General features: G+C 45.2%; 1 protein-coding gene across 1 annotated transcript in view; it reads right to left on the bottom strand.

Moving 5' to 3' along the window:
* ITSN1 (intersectin 1) overlaps window positions 1–25,097 on the bottom strand; it is a 110,159-nt gene that overhangs the window by 40,586 nt on the left and 44,476 nt on the right. The window contains exons 10-19 of the mRNA XM_062488218.1: window positions 24,147–24,284; window positions 23,230–23,345; window positions 20,825–21,087; window positions 17,955–18,104; window positions 17,624–17,764; window positions 12,741–12,828; window positions 12,436–12,575; window positions 4,597–4,721; window positions 3,342–3,571; window positions 2,240–2,361 (exon numbers count right to left, since the gene is read on the bottom strand). Coding sequence (XP_062344202.1) covers window positions 2,240–2,361; window positions 3,342–3,571; window positions 4,597–4,721; window positions 12,436–12,575; window positions 12,741–12,828; window positions 17,624–17,764; window positions 17,955–18,104; window positions 20,825–21,087; window positions 23,230–23,345; window positions 24,147–24,284 — 1,513 coding nt within the window. The remainder of the gene's footprint in view (window positions 1–2,239; window positions 2,362–3,341; window positions 3,572–4,596; window positions 4,722–12,435; window positions 12,576–12,740; window positions 12,829–17,623; window positions 17,765–17,954; window positions 18,105–20,824; window positions 21,088–23,229; window positions 23,346–24,146; window positions 24,285–25,097) is intronic.

The raw sequence follows: 25,097 nt of genomic DNA, 5'->3' as shown, positions 1-25,097 counted from the left end.
ATCCATCCAGGATTCCAGCCCAGGATTCCATCCAGGATTCCAGGACTGGGATGAAGCCAGGATTCCATCCTGGGATTCCATCCAAGATTCTAGCCCAAGGTTCCATCCAGGATTCCAGCCCAAGGTTCCATCCAGGATTCCAGCCTGGGATAAAGTCAGGATTCCATCCAGGATTCCAGGACTGGGATAAAGCCAGAATTCCATGCCAGGACTCCAGCCCAGGATTTAATCCAGGATTCCAGGACTGGGTACCATCCCAGGATTGGGATCCAGCCCAGCATTCCAGCCCAGGATTCCATCCAGGATTCCAGCCCAGCATTCCATCCAGGATTCCAGCCCAGGATTCCATCCAGGGTTCCAGCCCAGCATTCCATCCAGGGTTCCAGCCCAGCATTCCATCCAGGGTTCCAGCCCAGCATTCCATCCAGGATTCCAGCCTGCTCTCAGCCCCATGCTCTGGTGGCACCTCCTGCCCTCCATGAGAGGACCACTGGTCCAGGATGGGTCAGAATTTGAGCTCCAGAGTGGGAAAGCTCCCTTTGTGTGAGGACAGCTATCCAAGGAGCAGGGATTTGGTGGGACAGGAAGATCCCAGCTGGAATTCAGCTCCAGTGCAGCTGCACTGCTATCACCAGTCAGCCTTACCTTACCACTGAGCTTGCAAATGGCTGTTTTCCAAGGAAAGGAGCACCGGGACTTTTGGAAGCACAGGACAAACACGGGAGGGCTGAGGGAGGAGCCAAAGGCAGCATCAAAAGCAAACCCTGCTGCAGGGTGTCTGAATTACTTTTGATAACGAGCTGGGGTTTGTTAATTTGACCCCTGGTGGGTTCAAACCCAAGGGAACCAACCCTGGTGATGGAATCTCCATTCCTCCCTGGCAGCACTTACCCTTTTCACCTCCAGGGCAAGCAGGGATGCAAAGCAAGGCAGGGTTACAGCACAGCTCAGCACTGACCACAGCAGCTTCCCAGAGCAGCCCCCAAACCCTTCCTGCAGGGCAGCAGAGCCCCCAGGAACCTGCTTTAATTATGGTCAAAATAACTTAAATAAAGGCAACGGAGAGGAGCTACCCTGCTGGGGCTGAGAGGGCTAAAATCGAGTCCATGAGCAACACACAGTGAGACTCAGATGGACTCAAAGTCTCTATTTAAAATATGTGTACTGCTACTTAGAATCGCATATTTTGGAGGAAAATTTTATTTCCCTGCAAATCTCTCTTTAAAAATTATTTCAGTGCTCTTTGGAATTGTGTATTTTGAGAAAAATGTTATTTCCCTGTAAATCTCTCTTTAAAAATGATTTTGGTGCTCCTTAGAATCACACATTTGAGGAAAAATTTTCTTTTCCCTGCAGTAACAGGGATAAATGTGTGCAGAACTGCCTGGAACCACAGATGTTGAGGAAACATTATTTTCACTGCAAAGCTCTATTTAAAAATGTGTGAAATGTTTCTTAAGGTCGCAGCTTTTGGGAAAATTGTTATTTTTTCAGCAAGTCTGACTAACAGTGATGACCCTTGCCCACAGAATGACCTGCAAACCCAGGCCACCCCCTACTTCCCAGGAAAACAAGGCACCCCAGCATTTCCCAGAGTCTCCTCTCCAGCAGCATTTTACAACCTGTTGTGTGTTCACTCAGAGTCCTCAGCAGTGACACCCAGCCAGGATTTACTTTGGATTTTCCAGAAGCCCATTCCAAGGTCTTAAACACCCAATAAGTAAAAAGGCAAACCAACCCCAAAAGGTTTAATTTCCCAGAACAGTTTTTTTTAAAGTAATAATAATTACAATTTAGGGGAGTCTACAAAGTGTATTTTTACAAAATTCAGTCTTACTAAACTGAGCTAAAATGTAAAAGCTCTTAAAATCAATTTTGTTGGGTAGAACACTGTTGGGAATACACTTCCCCCAGTGAACAATATTTAAGAATTCCCCCAGGACTTGTCATTCTGCATGTTAAGAATATACTAATGATTAATTGGTATTAATATCCACTTAATCCCTGCAGCCATTAATCAGGGAATTATAACTTAGAGAGACAAAAATCAAACCTCGCTTCAGAGTTTGTCACAACACACTGACCACATCCCTGAAAAACTGCAAATTATTCTCTTATCAACACACCTGCAACCAAATTTTTGGGGATTTGAAGTTTCCTTTCTTAGAAAATATAACACTGGAATCAGCCATGGCAGAAGCTGAAGGATTTCCCAAGGAACATCCCAGTCCCTGCTTACCATGACGATGTCTCCAGGCTGGATGGTGATCTCGTCGTGGCTTCTGGATTCAAAAGGATACAGAGCTCTGTAATACACTATTTTTACATCCTCCTGAGCAGAAATGGTTAGAGGAGCTTTCTCTGAGCAAAGGAAACAAACACACAGATACAGAGAGAAGAAATCAAACCACCTGATTTTTAAACACTTGGAAAATGGGGTGGAAGTGGAGACAGGAATCACCAAACCTGGCAGGCTCTGCAGAAGTACCTTATCTCCTTTGTAGACAAGGGAAATATAAAAATTGATTATTTAAATGCCATTTTCGTATTATTTTCTCCTATAAACAGCAGGGATAATCACAGAAACACGGAATGGCCTGGGTTGGGAGGGACCTTAAAGCCCATTCAATGCCATGGCAGGGACACCTTGCACTGTCCCAGGTGGCTCCAAGCCCCAATGTCCAACCTGGCCTTGGGCACTGCCAGGAACTGGGAGTCCACAGCCCCTCTGAGCAGGATTTATTCATAAAAGTGATATAATCCTCTGGACAAATATTTGAAGAAGTTTTACATTCCCAAACAGTTCTTGTGTGTTTCCAAACCACTTAAAAAGGAAGCAGGATTCCCAATACAGGCAAAAATCAGGATACAATGCACAGAAAAAGCTCTCAGCTGAAAGTGACTGTGTGGAGAGCAAGAAAAGGGGAATTAAATCTTAGATTTCAGGTCATTTGTCCAGTGAACAAAGGAAGGCAGGAAAGGAAAAGGGTGATTAAACAACATATTGTTCCTGCTCTGAAAAATCCCAAGGCATGTATCCCACACCAAAATAAAAATAAAAGCTACAGAAATAGCTTTTGGCATCTTGCATGCAGCCCTTTCCAGCTGAGATTCCCCTTCCCTTGCCCTGCAGTCTGAGGGCTGTGCTTTCCCCTCTGCTGAACACCAGGACAAGAACAGCGATGCCTCACAGAACCATTCCGGAGTCTGGAGCTCAATCCATGTATTATTTACTTTAACAAGACTCACCACCCAGCCCTGAACACCACCTTGTTCTGTGTTAAATGGGGAGAGGGAAGAGAGCTGAGCTGGCCCAGAGCAGTGCCTGGGTTGGACCCTACCTGCGTTGGACCACGGAGCCTGGCCGGGCTTGTTGGGCTCCTGGTGGGGCTGCAAGAGTTTACTGAGCTTCTCCTGCATCTCCTGCTTCCCCTTATCCTCACTTTCCTTCTTCTTGGGTAGCTCTTCCCTTTTTTGCTTGTCATCTTCCTGGGGTTTTTTTTGCCACTGTTGTGGTTCCTCCTCTGGCTGTCCCCGCTCCAGCCGCGGTTTGTCCCGGTCCTGGACCCTCCTGGGGGACATTGAGGGGTTAGAGTCACTCAAAACCAAAGCCACCAAAGCTTTTGGGTCATCTCCAGGACCAAGTGTCATCTTTAGGGCTTTTCTGTGCCCTGATTTTATTTTGGTGAGTTATCAACCAGTCCCCAGCATCTCCTTGCACGGGGGATGATTCCCAGAAATCACAAATGGTTTGGGTTGGAAGGGACCTTAAAGATCCAGCCCAAGGTAAGACTCCCAACAGCCAAATCAGAAAGAGGAAAGCAGCAATCAGAAGATGTGGCCATCCTTATCCTCACGCTGAGGGGAAAGGAGGACAAGTATTTGCAAGGTTTACACAGCGCTCCAGAGAATTACTGGGAATATCTCCCACTCCCAACTGCCAGAGTTAACAAGTCCTTCCCCTCCAACAGAGGACAAGACATCAAGAAATTAATAAATACTCTCTGCTGGAAAAAAATTGCCCCAGTAAAGATAACTCTGAAAATCTAAAGGATGTCCAGAGTGCTCCAGTCTGTTCCATGGCCTATTCCATCCCTGGAATTCCTTCAGAATGAGAGACAAATGCCTGAGAAGCAGCAGCTCCTCACACACTTGGTGTGCTACAGACTTTATCCAAGGACAATGTGAATTCCTGGAATTTTGACCAGGAATGTGAATTCCTGATAAAAAACAGCAGGAGGAAAAAACACTAATTCATGGAATTCCCCAAATCCCTGAGGCTGGCAAAGCCCTCCCAGCCCACGGAGTCCCAGCTGTGCCCCACGGCCACCTTGTCCCCAGCCCAGAGCACTGAGTGCCACGTCCAGGTGACACCTGCAGGGATGGGCACTGCAAACCTCCCTGGGCAGCTCTTGCCAAGGCCTGAGCACCCTTTCCATGGGGAAATTCCTGCTGCTGTCCACCCAATCCACTTCCTAAGCACTAGAGGACACAAACCTCATCTGCAGCCCTGGAAGTTTTGGGCAGACAGGAATATTTTCCAGGAGAAGCCAGGGGAGGTGTTACATTTAGGGCTCCATTAAAGCACTTTGTTACCTCTGAGCTTCTTTTTGCTTTTCCAGCTCCACTGTCTTCCTTTCCTGTTCCTTCTGTTTCAACCTCTCAGCATCCAAACTCTTCTGCTTCTGGAGCTGCTGTTTGTTATGGATTTCTCTCAGCTCCTGGATTAAAAAAAGGCAAACAGGTGTAAACATTCACTCTGGCAATCAGAACTGATGGCCCCAAAGAGCTCCCTGGGAGGGGACAACACCTGCCAGTGCTTGGGGATCTCTCAAACTCACACTCCTGCCAAATGCAGATGTTTCAGGTTCATTCCCAGGTCTGTGAGCCACCTATGTTTTCCTACTTTTATCCATTAAAGGGTCAGGAAAGCAGAGTCCCTTTAAATGGGACTCTGAAAAATGGACAAAGCTTAATCTGAACAGTCACTTCTGATTTATTTTGCTTGTTGGTTTATGGAATTAATTTATTAAATTCCATACACAAATCTGCCCTCTGAGCTCTCACAACAGCAACTCTTAATCAGTTTCATGTAATAATTAATGCTGATTTACTAAAGAACCTTCAGGGCTGGAGACTGAAATCCTTAAGGAATGCCTTTGGGATAAAGCATGGGACATCACTCATATATATGGTCATATATATGTCATATATATTCATATGTATGTCATATACAGTCATATATGTCTGCTTTTTTTCAACTGAAAAAATAAAAATAAAAAAATAATAATAACAATAATAGTACCATAATATTTTCCTCAATATTAGTTCTCTGCATTAACATTAAATCCAAATTTTATCTGGAATTTCTTTGCATAACCTGGAATTTTGCATCTGAACTCCTCAGCATTACAGTAGAAAAAGGGAAAATTTACTTATGACCACTGAGGATTTTCACTGAAAATAGTTCCCTTCAAAAACTGGCATCTTTTTATTAAAATATGGTACAGGTGAAATTGAAACAGTTAATCTTGGAAATGTTTGGATGGTTTTTCCAAAATTCACAATCTACAAACCCCAGGGAGTTTTCCTGTAAAACTCCTCATGCACTGACCCAAATGAGAAAACTGTATAAGAGACAAAAAAAAAAAAAAAAAAAAAAGAAGTGATTCAAACCCATTGGATACAGGGATAAAAGTTTCAAAAGGGAAGCTGATCCCTGTGGCCCAGGTCTCACTTCTATTTCATTAACTCTCCTCAGTTTTAAATTAATTGAAAACTGAGCTCAGCATCATTAAAGACAGAATCAGTTCCCAGGGAAGTTGGAAGTTGGAAGTTGGAAGAGACATTTAAGTTTCCCACCCTATTCTCTCCCAGCCAAGCTGACGTGCTGGGTCAGTGTTCTGTGAAAGGATTTTTCTGTGACACAGCTGTTGTTAAGAAAACCAAACCTAGTTTATAGTTCTGGCAGTGGATGGAGCATTTTTGGAGATGAAAAAATCCCATCTACATCACTTCTGGGTCAGCCAGGAGGAAACAAAAATGTGCTGGGAGGATGGGGAAGGAAAAGCCAGCATGTCCCAGAGTCCTACTGGAAACCAGTTGAACAAAATTCTGCTAAAATTTCAACAGCCAAAACATTTCCAGCACAGCCCAGCCCTGCACTCATCCTGCACAGGCACAGCTCCCACTCCTGTGCTGCAATTCCAAAGACACCGTGCTGGAATTTGGGATCATGGGAGTTTTGAGTTTTTTGTGGTTTTTCATATTGACTCTTAGGAGAATGCAGGTTTTGACTTGAGGCCTTGGAGAAGGGCTTGAAATTTGAGTGATGGAGTTAAAAGTCACAGGTGTGCAGCTGGAATAGAAGTGTGTGATTTCACATGGTGAAGGGTTTTAAATTGGAGGTTTTTAGAATATAGTAGTTGGTATGGGACAGGATGGAGGTTTTGGGGTGTTGTTTCTTTTTGTGTTTTTTTTGCTTTCATGATTTTAAGTAGTAAATTTTGGTTGGATAGTCAGTATTGTACTGTGGGATACAGGAGTTTAGTTGGTGGGTTAAAAGTATAAATAATATAGGTGTTATTTTTTAATTGGATTATTTCATTTTAAAAGACCGTGTAACTAGCTTGATTCATTTCTATTTTGTTTGCTTTTAGCTGGTAATTAGAAGCATTGTGGAACCCTCTGTACTTGAGATAAGATTTAATAAACTGCTAAACTCAAACACGAGAAAATTTGTTTCCTTTGTGTTTTTAATCCTGACTCTGAGTGAAGACAGAAAAAATGAAGACAAGCCACTAATTAAGTGGTGTAGCTACTACTTCTACAAGTTACCTTCAACACCCCGAGCCTTTGCTCATTCCTGGGGTTCAGGACAAAGAATGCATTACCTTAAAAGCAGAGAAACTGTTACTCTGGCATTTAAATCCAAACACACCAACAAGGAGGATTTGAGATGTTACAGCTGCCACATTCATAATGTTGAATAGGAATTACAGCATTTCCTAGAGCAGAGCATTATTCACTATATACAACATTTGCTACAAAATATTCACTATACACAATATTTGCTACAAAACCCTTCATGGTAGAAATGGAGTTGTTGTGGCCCAGATTGTGCCCTTTTGACAAAAAGACAATAGGACTTGGGATATTCAGGGATTACAATCCAAGGTTTGCATCAGATCTTCTCCCCTTGAGAGAAGCAGAGCATTTGATCCCAGAGGGAAGGACCCTGCAGTTCTGTGCCCCCTGAAGCTTTTCCAGAGTAACCCTTTCCTGCCCCATTCCCCAGCTCCCAAAGCCCCTGTTTGGCTTTGGCAGACAATTCCTCCCCTCACCCCATCCTGGGGGACTCTGGGCAAAGGAAGGAAGCTGCCACCTCTCTCCTACCTGGAATCACAGATTACACAAATGTGTAGGGATACTTCCCATCCAAGCGTTTGCTTTTTAAAAATTCTGAAAATCATGACCCAAACAGGCAATTTCCTTAAAATCTTAAAGTTCCAGATAAGCAAAAGACAAAAATAACTCACTAGAGCTGTGCCCAAGCTGCAATTCCAGGCACACTCCTCACGCAGGCATAAGGATTAAATAAAAAATCTACTGCTAACCTCTCCTCTCTGGTTCTGTTTTGGTGCTGGCACCCCTTAGCAAACACTGACTCACTGAAACACTGCACACTCATCTGCTTAGGGAAAGTAAAGCACATAACTGGAGGAGGCTCCTCACTCAGAGAGAGCTGGGTCCTGCCTGAGCAGGGCTTGGAGACCTTTGGGAAGGAGTGTAAGTGCTGGATGCAGCCCAGGAGGAGCGCCAGGCACTGCAGCATTGCCTCTTCCACTGCCACTGACTGGAAGAAAGAAATGCTGAGATGTAAAGAGGAGCTGGGAGCAGGAAGTGCCCTGCTGGCACTGACACACAGGCACTGACAGCCACGGGACACACGGACAGCGCTGGGACACCTTCGGCCCACGGGGGTCACTGCTTTTGCCAGGCACTGGGGAAAAATTCTCAGCAAAACTAGTTCAGGAGCATGAACTCATTGCTTGGGCAAGAACAGCAGCAAGAAATTCTGGATTCTTCCACGTTATAGAAATGGGCATTTGGTGCTTGGAGACTGGAGTCACACAGAGCCTTAAGCTTGGAGTTTAGATCCAGGGATATTGGGAATTAGGAATTCTTTCTCCTGAGGGTGGGTAGCCCCTGGCACAGGGTGGAATTCCCAGAGCAGCTGTGGCTGCCCCTGGATCCCTGGCAGTGCCCAGTTCCAGGTTGGACACTGGGGGTGGGAGCAGCCTGGGACAGTGGGAGGTGTCCCTGCCATGGCAGGGCTGGGAATGGGATGTTCTTTAAGATCCTTCCAACCCAAACCATTCCATAATCCTAAAATAAACAACTGACCAGTTCCATTTTATTGATATCTGTATCAATATTAATTATTAGATCTCTAGGCTGAGATTTTTTTGAAGAAGTTTCACTCCTTCAACCATAAGACACAAAGAAGTGGCCAAACTTTCAACCTTGTAACAAACTCAGTCACTTCATAGCCAAATACAGCCCAATCCACACGACTGGGATCTTATGTCATAAAATGCCCCAAATCTCATGTGAAAGGATACCTGAGCACCAACAATCTCCTGAAACCAAGTGGCTCTACCTAAAGATATTCAATACTACAATTCAAGTGACCTGATTTGAAATATTAATAACATTTTGTAAGCCTGAAGGCTGTTGGTGGAAATGCACCAATTTCTAGAAGTATTTCCAACTCCAAAGGACTCATCAGAAGGGATTGAAACCAGTTGTTTTGGAGAGATGACAAAAACATCCATGAGGAAAAAAAACCTTATTTATCTCCCTAATTACTCCTATGGTATTAAGACACACAGCAAAGATGATATAATTTAACACTTGCATAAAGTATTCACTTATTACAGAACATAAAAACATGGAGACAAATCCAGAGTATCCTGTAAACTGCTGTGGTTTGGAAAAGTTGCCTGGTAAACTAAATTACCTTGATTAAATCCAGAGCTTGCAAATTTTTGTTTGATAAAAATGTATTTTTAAAAGGAAGATTTCATCTTTCCCATCTTGACCTATTGTCCCTTACTTTACAAGAAACCTTTATCATATTTAGAGCTCAGGTGCGGTGGAATTGCTGAGACACAATTTGAAATATTTCAAATTTCATTGTGAGCATTATCCATCTTCCTGATAATCACACAGATGGCACCACAGGACACACCCAGGAACTGAGAACTCAACAAGAAGCTGTTCTGCTAGTTAAGGAAATTATTAATTTAGCATTATTTACAAGCCAATTTCAACCTATTGTCAATGTCAGTCACTTTTCCACTGGTGGCTCCTAAAAGTTGGTGCCAAATTTTGATTTTTTAGGTAATTGCATGTGAGAATTATGGAAGTCCATAACGAGCTGGTTTGGAGTGACAGGATCACCTAAGAGAGAGGTGTGCTCTCTGTGGCTGGAGAACTCCCACTGCACACAAATCCCAGTAAATCCAGGATTCCAGGAAAGCCTTCACTGGCTTTGGGCATAATATCTCAGGGTGCTGGCACTGCCCAGGCTCCCCAGGGAATGGGCACAGCCAGAGCTCCAGGAGCTGCCAGGGATGCCCAGGCTGGGATTGTTGGGGGGGCTGGGCAGGGACAGGGCTGGGACTGGCTGATCCCTGGGGCTCCTTGTGGGAAATGGATTTGTTGGGAGTTCTCAGGGCCTGACAGAAGGCTCACACATCCGTGTGCAAATCCTGGAGATAGGAAATGCTGACTTAGAAATGCCATGGAATAGGACAGATATTGTTGAGAGAGAAATGGAGCTAGGAAAAAGTTTCAAAGGATGGGCTTGCAAATAAAACTAGATTCTTTGGAGAACTAGAACTGTGAAAGATGCATGGTAGGGGTGATTTTAGGTAATTGGCTTTAAGGCATTTTACAGCATCATGTGACAAAAGCTGATAGGCCAAGAAATGCTTGTGATGTGTTGTAATTAGGAAATAGCTGGCTTCTGATTGTGATGGTGTGAATGATAACATCTGTAATGTTTCACCCTTTATATGAGACTGAAAATGGAATAAAAGCTTTTTAAAATGCCTCTCAATTGCCCCATCTCTGGGTCAGAAAAGGACAAAATCCAACAGGTCCTTCCCACTCAGAATATTCCATGATTCCATGAAGAACAACAGCCATTAAATCACTGCTGCACTCAGCAGCTTCTGAGTGGACAAAAAGGTCTAAGTGGGTTTTCAGGGATTTAAATCCAGTTATGAAATGCTCCAGATCCCCCAAAATATGCCTTGCACGTCTCGAGAAATTACAAAAGGGAGAACCCTGAACTGAGCTCCCACTGCTCAGTTCCCACAGCACAGCCGGGGCTGGAGGTGACCAGGGCAGGGACAGAGCTGGGAAGGGAATGGAGAATTCCTGAGGGAGCTGGGAAAGGGGCTGAGCCTGGAGAAAAGGAGGCTCAGGGGGGACCCTGTGGCTCTGCACAACTCCCTGACAGGAGGGGACAGCCAGGGGGGGTCGGGCTCTGCTCCAGGGAACAGGGACAGGAGCAGAGGGAACGGCCTCAGGCTGGGCCAGGGCAGGCTCAGCTGGGACAGCAGCAGGAATTTCCCCATGGAAAGGGTGCTCAGGCCTTGGCAAGAGCTGCCCAGGGAGGTTTGCAGTGCCCATCCCTGCAGGTGTCCCAGAGGATCAGGATGTGGCCCTTGGGGACAGGGTTTGGGGTCATGCTGGGGTGGCACTGGGTGATCCTGAAGGTCCCTTCCCACTCTGACAATTCTGGGATTCTGTGACTGCCCCTCCTAAACTCAGCCAAGGAAGCTCAGTGAGCAGAACCCCCCAGCCCGCTCCTGATCTGCTCCTCCTGGCAGGTGAGGTCCCACAAGCTCCTCCAGCCAGAGGAGACTTCTGCTCTTCCCAAAGAAGAGGCTGCACAACTCATCAATCGATTGAAATCAATTTTCCTGCTACACTGCAAAATCATTTCCCTTTAGTCAAGGCACTCCTGGATTCCTGGCACACGCTGATAAATCTGTGCTTAATGGGCAGCTTCCATTTTTACTTGGTGTCAGCTTGTTGCCTGTGAAGTGCAATCCTTCAGTATTTAAAAGACTGAATTTTGAGTCATTGGATTGTTGGTTTTGTTTTTTTTTTTTTTGCTGCTGTCACAGTATCAAGACTGTTCTCCCCTTTCCCATTCATTTTTAGTGATTCATGATCAAACCAAATGCAGGTACTAATTTTAGAATTAATATCCTTTGGACCAATTTATCACTTTTAAAGGACTCCATTAAAAAATAATACACAAGAAGCACACATACTAAGATGTAACCAAAAACCACCTATGAAGAAAAATTAAGTGAGGTTTAGCCTCAAGGATTAATTAAGCAAGGATTAGACCATTCTATTTTATTTAAAATATAAATTGTGCCCATTTTGTTTATTCTTTGTCTGACTCTGGAGAATTTATTCCCTTCCATCCTCCTTGTCTCAGACTGACTGGGAGAGTCATCTTCAAATGAACCTTAAAACAGAGCCTCACTTTTAATTTTTCCTATAACTATTAATAATTCCCATTTAATCAAGATATTTGTTGCTTAAATTCAACCCCACCTTCCAGCCTAAATTTTGGATTTAATCCCAGTCTATCAATTTTCATAACAACTCCATTAATGTCTCTGTCACAGTGATTTTCCTGCTGAATAATTGTAGCACAATTTGTGACACCTTGCAGGAAACTGAGCATTTTTGGTCAGCTTCCAGGAGAACCCACCAGTGGAATCTGCAGATAAAGTAAAATAACACTGCAATATTTTATTTCAAAATGAATGCTATTAAAGGTTTGTAACTACAGATTGATTTCCAATTTCTCTCTGCAGAACCCTGACATTGCTGGAGCAGAAATACACAAAAAAAAAAAATCACAGTTTTAACAAAGACTGAACAGCAAAGCATGAAACCACAAACCACAGAGCTACACTCAGGGACAAGCAGGAGCACAAAGACAGCAGGTAACAATTCTGGGTGGCAGTAGAAAATCAAGTCTCTTCTATTCAAGATTTCAATTTGATCTCCTGATTCCAGCACATTTGCTGACCTTGTTCTGCACCTCTTGGATACAAAAGCAAAGAAATTGGTAATTTCATTTTTGCTGTCATAGATTTGGAATCAGGGTTCAAATTTCCTCCTGAAGAGACTCTGCAGATTAAATTGATTCAAACCTTGAGTTTGAAAGCTGAGTGGCATTTTCTTAAAAATACAGTAAAAATTAAATTAAATCCTCAACAGAGAATGCTCCCCAAACTGACATTCTTTATCATTTCAGTTCATTTTTTTCCCCCACAATCAGGTTAGAAAATAATTAACTGAACATTCAGAAAGGCTTAACAAGTCCTGGGTTACCTTGAGCTGATTATTGAAAATATCAATTTCCTGCAGTTTAGATCTGGTTTCTTTCTCCACCTCATCCAGCTGCTCCCGGAGCTGCTGCCGTGCCAGTTCCTTGGCTTCCAAAGCTCTTTTGATGGTGAGAAGGGAATCCCCTGGTTTTGAACACATTTTTAAGTCAGGTTTTTCTTCTTTGGAACAGTTTAGAAAGCAACATTTTCCCATGTGCATCTTGCAACACACAAAGAGCAGTTCCAGGGGTCACTCCAGGGAGGGAATGTGTCCTGCCCCAGCTCAGGCATGCCCCAAAATGTACTCACTGTGCAAACTGTTCTGCTGGACTTGCTTGAGCTGATCATTGAGCAGCTGCTTCTCTGGGATCAGCCTGCCCAGCATCTGCTGGGACTCCTGGACCACGGGCAGGGCAGGGAAAATAAGAACAGAAACAGGCACAAAGCTGAGTGAGGGACAACTCTAGCCATGAGACTTCTCATTTTAATTTCTGCTTTGCTTTTTGAAATGATGTATTATTGCTTATTTCCCTCCTCTGTATGACTGCTCTTATCCAAGCACCATCTGTGTGATACCCCCACAGATCCCAGATACTCTCGGCCAGTCCAGAACAGTGGAAATATCAAATTGATCTGATTCTCATTGAATATTAAACCTGGCTTGGAGGTACCCAAAAGTGAGGGCAGAGAGACAAGGCTAAATTTAAGGAATGTTCAAACGAGCACTTACTAAATGTTTAATTCTGATTTTAATAAATGAAACATAGAATTCCCCAAATCCCTGATGCTGGCAAAGCCCTCCCAGCCCACGGAGTCCCAGCTGTGCCCCACGGCCACCTTGTCCCCAGCCCAGAGCACTGAGTGCCACGTCCAGGTGACACCTGCAGGGATGGGCACTGCAAACCTCCCTGAGCAGCTCTTGCCAAGGCCTGAGCACCCTTTCCATGGGGAAATTCCTGCTGCTGTCCCAGCTGAGCCTGCCCTGGCCCAGCCTGAGGCCGTTCCCTCTGCTCCTGTCCCTGTTCCCTGGAGCAGAGCCTGATTCCCCCTGGCTGCACCCTCCAGTAACACTTAATTAATAATATTAATAACAGTGTTAATGATTAGTAACTTGGGTCAGGAATAGAGAGGCAAGTATTTAAAGGAAGAGAAAAAAAAGACTTTCCTTTGAAAGGAATATATTCTGGCCAAAAGCCACCAAGCACAAGCCCTGTGGGATGAGAATCCCTGAATCCTCAACCTCTCCACTCAGAGCTCTTGGAAGAGGATTCTGATCTTTCTCAAACTCACCACGTGGTTGGAAGTTTGTGAATTACTGTTTTACAGGGGACCCTGCAGAAGATTCTCCCCCTTTGGAGGACCCTATAAATGCATTTCCTGTACAACTTTACAGAGCATGAAGTGCTACCTCACACACTTTTCTGAAGCCTGGACCTCCCAGCTCAGGTTGTGAGAACACCTTCAGCAGCACGAGGTAAAGCAGCACCTGAGTATCAATATCCCATATTTCCTCTGTAAGAGACAGTCTGAAGTGTCCCTCATTTCCCTCAGGACCATCACAAGAACAGACACTGAGACCCCAAGGAGCCCACTGGTTTCAGACAGGAGTTCTGGCCTGGCAGAGGGGGATGCTTGCCCAGTAACTGTTTGTAGCTGTGCTGAGGTCCTGTCATGGCACACTGCTCTCCAGCTGGGATCAACATGTTCAATACATCTGTACCTGCCTCTCTGGGCACACAATGGTCCATACAGCTCCCCACCTCTTGGCCAGATGCCACTCCCTTTGGGAAAAGACCATAAAAAGTGACTTTCTGGAGAGACTTTGGAGATCTCCCCACGGAAGGAAGACACATCCACTGGCAGAACACCACGAGGACCTTGTCCCATCTGTTGGTAGCTATTTCCCACCCCCTCTTTCCCTCTCTCTTTGTTTCCTTTATCTCTCCCCTCTATGGCATAACTGTGTTGTTAGCACAAAATAAAAGTGCTCTGCTGTGAGTAAACTGAAGTTTACTCCTGCTGTGTGTCTTTTGTACCCCGAGATCAAATGAACCATCACGACCCCCATCTGTATTAGCAGATCCTGACACCTACAAACCCTGAACTTCTCTGGGCAGTTCTCTGGAGTTGCAGGCTTTTGAGGAATCAAGCACCTGACAGCTTCCATTTGACATGGAGGATTGCAAATGACATCACTCATGCTAAGAATAAATGTCCCCTGATCCCTGAACACCAGAGTGAGCCCCAGGGGTGTCACAGACTCCCCATCCCTGGAAGTGTCCCAGGCCAGGTTGGAGCAGCCTGGGACAGTGGAAGGTGTCCCTGCCATAAGGTGTCCCTGCTATGGCAGGGGTGGCACTGGGTGGGCTTTAAAGTCCATCCCAAGACAAGTCATTGTGTGATCCAACAGCTCCATGAAAAGTTTTAATTTTGGTTCCAAGAAGCCAGGATTGAGTGCACTGCCATGGCTTTGGGCTGTCCCACTTTCCTCCTGCCAGATCCTGGTGGGGCTCTGCAGTGCCCAGCTCAGCTCTGAGCATTATATAACAATTGCAGCCTCCTGTGAGCTCCTTACATTCCAGAAAATACCCTGAGACAGCACACAGCATAGTCAAGGACTTCAGGAAGTCACAAGCATCAAATCAGTAAAATTCAGATAACCTCCAGACTGGATTATGAGGAGCTGCACGTGTCTCTCACTGTTCAGCTGCAGGGCCTGACACAGCAACAGAGCTCTCCCAGCCCCTCAGGGAGATCCCAAAAGCTGGATACCCTAAATCCTCCCCTGCACTGGGGCAGCCTCACCTCCAGTGCTGGAACTGTTCTGGCTGTCTCAACTGAAGATCAGAAGCTGCTGGAAAGTGTCCAAAGGAGGGACACGAGGATGGGGAAGGGTCTGGGGGGGGGGCCCACGAGGTCACTGGGTCAGTGCAGCCTGGAGGAGCCTGAGGTCAGGGACAGCACCCAGGAGCAGCTGGAGCTGGGCCAGGAGGGATTTAGGTTGGATTTTAGGAAAGGTTCTGCCCTGTCCCACAGGGTGCTGGCACTGCCCAGGCTCCCCAGGGAATGGGCACAGCCAGAGCTCCAGGAGCTGCCAGGGATGCCCAAGCTGGGATTGTTGGGGGGGCTGGGCAGGGACAGGGCTTGGATCAAAGATCCCTGTGGGTCCCACCCAGCTCAGGATATTCCATGACTGCCATCCTGGGACTATTATCTGCCTGGAACAAATGGGAAACAGTAATACACACAATATATACACAATATACACACAATATATACACAATATATCACCTTGCTCTGGTGGGAGGTTCTCTACCCATGAAAGGGGGTGGATGAGCTTTAAGGTCCCTTCCAAACCCAACCCCTGTGTTTCTGAGAGTGCTGCCCACCAACCAAGCAGCAGAATGGACATCAACATGAAACAAAAATTCTCCTTCTCCAAGAACCAAAAGCACCACAGGACAGCATCTGAGGGTGGAATGTGATCACAATATCAGCTGCTTTGTTTGTAAAGGCCAGAACACTTCCCAACATCCCAGATTACTCAACACACTGACTAGTTTGGGGAGTGCGTAAGGACAGAGAATGCCAAGGGATCAGGAAGGGCAAGTCCTGTTTCCTGAAAGCACAGACAACCATGCAATAAGCATCTAGCCATTAATGGCATCAGAAACTCTGGAAACAAGAAACGGCCAAGAGTTGAGTAATGTCCCACATGGCAGGGGAAATCAAATCCCTGCTCCTGCCCTTTGGACAAGGGAAAAATCTCTTTAAATCACCTGGGAGCCAGAGTGCTCACCAAGGAGGTAAATGCAGGTACTGAGCAAGCCCCAGCCAGCACAAATGTTTCAAACACAGCCCAGGTGTTGGGAGAGCAGGATCCTTCTGGACATCCCTGCAGGCAGCACTGGAGCAGAGAGCTGGCACACATCTCCATCACCAGCAGTTAACTGGGACACCACTTCTTCCACAGGTTTAATGAAACTGCATCTTGGAAGTAATTAATAGGCTGCAGAATAATTACTCCTCTGAACTAACTCATCTTCCCACAGGAAGAGTCAGATGTGTTAAACTAAACTATTTCCAATGAAGATATATCACCCTATAAAGATAATGACAATATTGACTTTTTGACCTATTTGAGAGTTTAGAGGATGAAAATCTCATTTTATAAAACTCATTTAGATCTTTAGTCCATCCTCTACAGATGAGATAGGAAAATCTACACAATATTTGAAAAAGTAATATTTTCTTCAGGAAAAAAGCTTTAAGGTTATCTCCAGACAAAATGCAGCCTTTTGTCCTAAGTAGTGACATTTTCTGGGATCACAACTGGGATAAAAATGCCTCAAGTGACACTAAGGGAAACATCAGTGGTGGAGACCAATGAGAACAGGCATCACCACACAGCCACAGCTACTGCTGCCAAACCACCTCAAAGGCCAAAACCCAAGAGAACAGCTGCCAGGGAAAGCAGGAGTGAAGCTGGGATGGAACAGCAGGATTGGGTTCTAAGGCAGGATTTACACCTCACTCCATCAGTGTGAGATTCTTTGTAGTGGTACAAACACACTGGGAGCCCCCATGGGCAGCCAAGAATTAATTTCAAGCCCTGTGAAGTATTTAATAAAGGGAAGAATTCCTAAATAAAATATTACAGCCCACTGAAAAATACTTACAAACTACAAAGAATAGTCTTTCACCAAAGACAGACACCTGCTCAGCTCCAACAAAATTCTACATCAGCAAGAAAGGCAAATGCCAGGTTTAGATCAACAACTCCCTGATTTCACTGGGAACTTCCATTTTGAAAGATCATTATTTTTTACAATTAAAAAAACCATCAACAACCCACTCCACTGCAGTCAGTTCTTTCCCCCAGCACACAAACAGCAAAATATACACTGCACAGTTTCCTTCTCCTCATCCCCAAAAACACCTGCAGGCAAAGCATCTGCTGCTCCCCACAGCAGGAGCCCAGCAGGATGAAGGGATAATCCCAAACATGCCTTCAAGTGTAGGAAGCAATTCTAAAACACCTCTGAAGGACATAAATTTACAGGAATGACAAACTATCTACAGTGATCCTTTAAGTGTGAGGAACAGCTCATTCCAAGTTTGCTCAGGATATTGATGTTTTTGAGGAGGTCAGAATTCAAGGCCAAGGATAAAATCAGAGAAGGTTTTCTCACCTGTAGCTGCTGCTGCAAATGGGTGATTTCTGCAATTCTGAGCTCTCTGGATTTATTTGTACTTTCAATTTCTTGTCTTTGGGTCGACAGCCGACACCTAATATCTTGAAGCTTCCCCTCCAACTGGTTTCTTTTATCATTCTTTAAAAGAAAAGAAAAATACCTATTTTATATATATTTATATTTACCAGAACGTTTGGTCATGCAAGTCTGGATGTAAAAACTACTTTTACTCCGAATTTAAAAAAGAAATGATAGAAAACAAACACAGCCAGGGCATTGTCACCATCACCCTGTGCTTGTGTGTTTGAGCTGCACCACCAGCACTCACGAGAGCTTCCAGCTCGAATTCCAGGGTTTTCTTCTTTGCCTTGAGCACCACGATGTCCTCCTGCTCCTTGTTCCTCTGGTTGAGCAGCTCCTGCCGCCGGTTGCGCTCCCACTCCAGCTGCCTCTGCCTCTCCAGCTCCCGTTTGGCAGCCTGCACACCCAACACCAAACATCAGGGATTTCAGGTGTTCTGCCCTTCAGCTGGAGCACTGCTATAAACAGGGCTGCTCTGTGCTCTGCACTCTGATTGCTCAGTGGGTGCAATGCTTCCCTGCACAGCAGAGGTGGCTGAACAGAAATCCCCTCTGTTTTCCTGTTTGTTTTCCTAGATCCAGTTTGCTGATTTAACAGGTTCTTTAATACTAGGACTGGGAGAACTCTCCAGGATGTATTCAAATCTCTTTCCAACCTCCATATTAGATCTCCTGTAGCTTTGCAAACAACAGCCAAGTGTTTCTGTGCTGAACCTATCATGGTTTGCCAATGGGAGAAAAAAGATTTTTGGGCTAACCAGGCTGTGCTTCCTTTAATAAATTACAGGCCAGGTTGGATGGTGCTGCCTGGTCTGGTAAATGTGATCCTGGCCCATGGCACAGAGTTGGAACTGGAGGATCTTTAAGGTCCCTTCCAACCCAAACCATTCTGAGATTCTATGAAATGAACTCATCCCTGGAAAATCATGCTTGCCAGAAGTTTTTCTTCATTCATTCATGCACCTCTTAACATCAAATATAATAACAGTAACAATAATTATTCTTTTTAAAGAAGTGAGAGATCAAGAGCATGTTGTCCTAGATGTCAATGTCTCATCCATTCATTTCACAGGACAAATGAAGCAAAACCTGCCTCTTTCTTGCCTTTAAGACCCCAGAAATTCCAGTTCCTGTTTTAAAACTTTGCTCCCCACCCTGGCAGAAACACAAGGAGTGCCCAGTGCACACCTGGATCCCCCCAAGCCAGGGCACAACCACTCCCTCTGCTCCCCTGGTTGTTTTTAATTTTTATTTATATTACAGTGAGTTCTACAGTACTTCTAGCTAACAAGCTAAAAAATAGAGATGTATTTCTCTCTTTTAAGGCCTTCTAAGCCCAAACTGTTTAACTAAAAATGGACACCTAAATTATTTTTATTTTTAATTCAGGAACTAACTACCCGTGACTCGCAATGTGGAATTTTCTATCCAATGACATAAAATTACCCAAACCCATGAAGAAAAAGGTGAAAAAGAAAGAAACTTCCACCCTAAAACCTCCATCTTGGTTTATATATATTATTATAGTTTAAAACTTCAAATTGAAAGTTTTCTACCACGTGGCATTACACACTTTATTCAAATTATACACCAGTGATCTTAGTTCTATCATTCAATTGTAGAAACCTTTTCTAAAAGGTCAAAAGCAGTGTTTTCCTGGGGATCAGTGCTTGCCAGCACAGAAAGTCCAAACCCCTTATTTTCCAGGGTTCCAACACCTGGCTTTACCTTGCTGGAACCCTGAAGCCTGGGAGTTTTAAACTTTCTGTGCTTTCTGGCACTGACCCCCAGGAGAACACTGCTTCTGACCTGAGCCCTTGGAGAAGGATTCCCAAATTTGAGTGATGGAGTTAAAATCACTGGTGTGTAGTTAAATAGAAGTGTGTGATTTCACATGGTGAAGGGTTTGGAATTTGGGGTTTTTATAATGCAGTGATAGGTGTGGGACAAGATGGAGGATTTGGGGTGTTGCCCCATCTTCCTTTTCGTGCTCCTTCTTCTTCCTGGCTTCAAGTTAATAACTTCTGCTTGGACAGTTAGTGCTGCACTGCAGGTCACAGGAGTTTGGTTATTGGGTCAAAATATAAATAATATAAGTGTTAGCTCTTTATTGGACTGTTTAGCTTTAACAGACCTTGTAACTAGCTAGGTTCAGCTCCATTTTGCTCACTTTTAGCTGGTAGCTGAAAGCCTTGCAAAACTCTCTGTACTCAGATAAAATTTAATAAACAACCAAATCCAAATGAAAAATTCAGCTCCTTTGTGTTTTATTAGATAGAAAATGAATAAGTTTCTTATCTCTTTTGTTATATACTGGCTTATCTTCAACAGAAATTCTTCCATCTGGAATCAGTGTTGCATCTATTCGATTCTAGAAACCTGGGATTTTTGAGCTTTCTGTGCTTTCTGGCACTGACCCCCAGGAGAACACTGCTTCTGACCTGAGCCCTTGGAGAAGGATTCCCAAATTTGAGTGATGGAGTTAAAATCACTGGTGTGTAGTTAAATAGAAGTGTGTGATTTCACACGGTGAAGGGTTTGGAATTTGGGGTTTTTATAATGCAGTGATAGGTGTGGGACAAGATGGAGGATTTGGGGTGGTGTCTCTTTTGGTGTTCATCTTCTTTCATGGTTTCAGGGAGTGGTTTCTGCTTGGTCAGTCAGTGTCACACTGAGGGTCATGGGAATTTGGTTATTGGGGTAAAAGGATCAATAACAGAGGTGTTAATTCTCTCTTGGACTGTTTAGCTTTAACAGCTTGATTGATTAGCTTGATTGGTCTCCATTTTGCTCACTTTTAGCTGGTGGCTAGAAGTGCTGCTGAATTCTCTGTACTTTTTGATAAGATTTAATACACAACCAAGCCCAGACATTGGAAACTCCATTTGCATTGTGTATTTTTTAATCCTGGCTCTGAGCGAAGGCAGGAGACACCGAGACAAACCACTAATAAAGAGGTGCAAAACACCCACCACTGGTACAACCTCAACAAAAACTCTAAGTAAAAAAACTCTTCTACTTCCGAAGTAGAAAACCTTGAAGTAAAACCTCACAGCAAGAACAAAACCAAATGAAAACGAGCCACTGATGAAATGCTACAACCAAGCCACGGCGTCACCTCTCTCCTCTCGATCTCCTTCCTCCTCTCCTCCTCGCGCTGCCGCTCCAGCTCCCGCTGTTTCTCCAGCTGCTTCTCCAGCTCCAGCTGCCGCTTGCGCTCCTGCTCCTGCCGCTCGCGCTCCTTCCTCTCCTGCTCCGCCCTCTCGAGCTGGGCCAGCCTCTCCTGCTCCTTGCGCTGCTGCTCCAGCAGCGCCTGCCTGCGCTTCTCCAGCTCCAGGTTCCCCCGCTCGAAGTTCTCCCGCTTCTTGTCCTCGAACGTCACTGCGGGCGCGGAACGCGGCGTGAAAGCACAGTGAAAAGTGAACTCTCATTTCAGAACAAACCGGCTGCTGGGGTTTGCTCTTTTCTGAGCCAGGCACGGGGGAACTGAGAGGTGTTCTAAAGAACTTTTGTCCCGTTTTTAGTTTTATATGAAGGGTGAGACAATGCAGATGTTATAGTTTATGCTATCACAATCAGAAGCCAACTATTTCTTAATTACAAATGTTTCTTATAGTGCATCCTTCTTTATGAAAGGTGCATCTTTCACAGTTCTAGTTCTCCAAAGGATCTAGTTTTATTTGCAAGCCCATCCTTTGAAACTTTTTTTCCCTAGCTCCATTTCTCTCTCAACAATCCGTCCTGTTCCATGGCATTTCTAAGTCAGCATTTCTTATCTCCAAGTTTGCACACGGATGTGTGAGCCTTCTGTCAGACCCTGAGAACTCTCAACAAATCCACGTCCGCCACACCTGCCACATAAATAAAAGTAAAGGAGGCCCTAGCAAAGTGAATCGACCTTCCAGCAGCAGAGGATGCACCTCTGGATGGAGGGATAACAGCTCCACGGGCCAGCCTGGGGTTTAGCATCAGCATTGACATTGCTGATCCTGATGCCTTGGGTTTTAGCTTTTATGTTTTCCAGAATCTCTGCTGCTTGGTGTGTGACTCTGAAACTCCATGTTAGGTGTTAGTGAGTTCTCTTCACAGGGTACTGACAGAACAATTCCTTTCTAGCTGGAGAATCAAGGACAGCTGGTACCCAAAACTCATAAACAGCACTGAGGGAAAGGGATCAAGCCAGGGGGCAGAGAGTTCATAGCCTGGGGCTGTGGCTGGATAATAAACCCCAATATGGAGATGAACCAAAACTTATCAAAGTGTAAAAACTCCTGACCAGGATCCACCTTGGATTTGATTTGGGTGTAGCCCCATCCAGGCTCCTGCACTGCCCAAGGTGAATCTTTTCAATAAATTCCTATTTTATTCCTTTTGCTCTGTCTGGTCTCTGTTCCAGGTCAGCCCTTCCACACAACAATCCCCTCAAAGCCACATCCTCAGCAAACCAAGGAGGGAATTTCCATTTCCATTCCTCAGACCTCCAGCTTTCTCCACAAAGCTCAGCAAGTGGGGATAATTTAGACAAACCATTTTCCAGCTGATCCTCCATGAGGACACAGATCTGGAATTCCTCTGTACATTGGATAATAGCAGCAACAATTCCATTAGTGCACAGCAAAGAATTCAGCTGCTGACATCATCAAAAGGCCATTATGCAAATGACCAGAACTTATTTAAAGTTGTTGCTCTCATTAGATTACTCATTACTGTCAGGAAAAGAAATGGTTTAGGTTCTTGAGCAGCTGAGCCCAGGAAGTGTGGATTCCTGCAGATTCCCATCCTCACCACCTACTGTCCTAAAAGAACAGCCTCACCTCCAGCACAGCTGCCTGACATCCCTCTGCAGCCCCAGGGACTGCCCTTCCTTCCCCTCACTCCTCAGCACCCCCATCCAAATGATTCTTTCACTTCACCTTCTGTTCCTTTCCATACCCTCCGTGTCCCATTCCCACAGCCCAAAGTCCACATTTCTCTCCCTTGTATGGCCAGCATGGACATTTTTGGGATGCAAGGCCAGGGTCAGCCCACGTTGCCTACCAAGTGTTCTCTCCCCAGCAGTTGCTGAACCAGCTGAATTCTTGTCTTTTCCAGCCTGTGCCCCTTTCCAGCTGCCAATTCCCTCTCCCTTTAGTTCTTTTCCTGGAACTGCTGGAATCTGTTTTAGCCCCACACTGTTACACAGACTCCAAGGAAACACGTCTCTGTGGGAATACTGGGATCTTTCACAGAGCACCTCAGCCAAGCTCTGTCCCACCTAAGCCAGGAAGGCAGCAGGAATTTTTCCTTGCAATCCTGTGCCTGTGAGGAGAGCCTGAAGGCTCTTCCCATCTCCAGTGCCACAGACCCCAAGGAATCAGGCACAGAAATGAGCTGGACACAGCAATGTCCTGGTTGTGCCTCTGACCTGGCCCAAACTGCTCTGGAAAAGACAACATTTCTTAATCAGCCCATGAAACCTCCCAGGCTGTGACCTGATGGGAAAACCCCTTTGGGAGAAGCACATCCCTGTTTTCTCTTGCTCACCTGGTAATTTCTTTTCCAATTGCTGTTGTTCTTCTTCCAGTGCTGGTTCTTCTGGTAACCTTTGGTCTACAGACACTGAACTGGCAGCAGAAATTCCACTGCCAGAGCGGACCCTTCTGCCAAGGAAACAGGAATTGCAGGTGCTTAACAGAACCCAGGCCTACCCAAATAGTTTATGATTTAATGATGAGATCAAATTAAGTACAATGATGTAATGTTTAATGGTACTCAATGTTCATTCAGTGCTGCCCAGAGGGTCTCACTCAGGCATTGCCTCAGGAGAACAGGATTTTCCAGGATCCCAGCAGTTCACTGGTGAGCTGAGAATCCCAGTCTCAAATTCTGCTTCCAGATGGGTTCAACCCTGCCCCAAGATCTCTCACTTGGGGGAAGATTTTTCCCCAGCCAGTGTGGGTTTGGTGAAATGCTGACTTAGACTACAGCAAAAATAGCAGAGACAGAGGAAGAGCTCACTATAGTCAAGCTAAAAGCAAAATCCCAGGTGGAATACACAAAAATTGGGAATCTTTAGGAGGACACATGGTATAAAACCATTTATTTCCATGCTGTTACTGTTTTCCCATTGATTTCTCCACAAAGAACTGAGATGGAGCAAGAGAAGTGATGAGTGACCCCATTGTTCCCAAACCCAGCTGTACCAAAAGAGCTCTGGATGTGGTGCAGTGCAAATCCATATTGGAATTCCAATACATTCCAACTGCTCTACAGGAGTATAAACCTGAACTTAAATCTAGATTTCTATGGCCAGTCTGAGCAAGTTTGGAAGGTGTGCCAGGACAAACACCCACCCAAACCCTGTTCTTACAGGGGTCACTGCTCAGTGTCCTGTACTCAGAGAACCATCCCAAATGAAATCCAAAACTCAGGAGTGACATTCCCAAGGGATGAGCAGTTACCTGAAAGAAGGTGGGATGAACTCTGGGGGCAGTGCAGGTGGCAGAGGCTGACCAGACATTGCTACATCAATGAGGTGCATGGCCAGGATAAACTCCTCAGCTGTCAGCTTCCCATCTTGATCAATGTCAGAGAGATTCCTTGTTAAATAGAAAGGACAAAGCAAGGAAGTTTATAAATATTTAAAAACACTGTTCAAAGGCATTGTTTCAACATATACAGCTCCAAATTAATTCAATTCTTTCACTATTTTTTCCACACTACTTTGCTTTTCCAAAACAAACAAAAAGCAAACCCCAAATGCTTCTCTATTTCCCCCATTTCTCGTGGCTGTCTGCCTGAAATCCAGCCTTGCAGCCATGGTTTCTCCTTCACCTGCTCTGAGTGCTACCTGGAGCACATGTCAAGGAAGGAAATTTATCAGTGGAGCTCTCTTGAACACCTCGTGAACACCTAAAAGAATCAGCTCAGGTGTTTGGCAGAACTTTTTGGTTCGGTCTCCTTCCTCCCCAGAGGCTCCTATCTCACATTCCAGGACACCCACTGGCAGGGAAATTAAAGCCATTGATGTTCTAGTCCTGACAAGCACTGACCCACCCTGGCATTATGCACAGAATAAAAATTATGGAGTATTGTCTCTGGATGGCCCTGAAGCAGAGCTCCAACAGAGGCACAAAATGCTTTTACTTCTGTTAAGGTGGTGTTGGACAAAATTAACAGCCAGGGACAGCACCCAGGGAGCAGCTGGAGCTGGCCCAGGGCAGGATCAGCTTGGATTTTAGAGAAAAGTTCTTCCCCCAGGGAATGGGCACAGCCCCGAGGCTGTCAGAGCTCCAGGAGCTGCCAGGGATGCCCAGGCTGGGATTGTTGGGGGATCTGGGCTGGGACAGGGCTGGGACTGGCTGATCCCTGGGGGTCCCATCCAGCTCAGAATTTGTTTCTCCAGCATGCTG

Source organism: Cinclus cinclus, chromosome 2, assembly GCF_963662255.1.
Source record: "Cinclus cinclus chromosome 2, bCinCin1.1, whole genome shotgun sequence".
NCBI classification, from domain to species: domain Eukaryota; kingdom Metazoa; phylum Chordata; class Aves; order Passeriformes; family Cinclidae; genus Cinclus; species Cinclus cinclus.
Note: the sequence above shows the minus strand (reverse complement) of the source record. Positions and strands in the feature narration are given on the sequence as shown.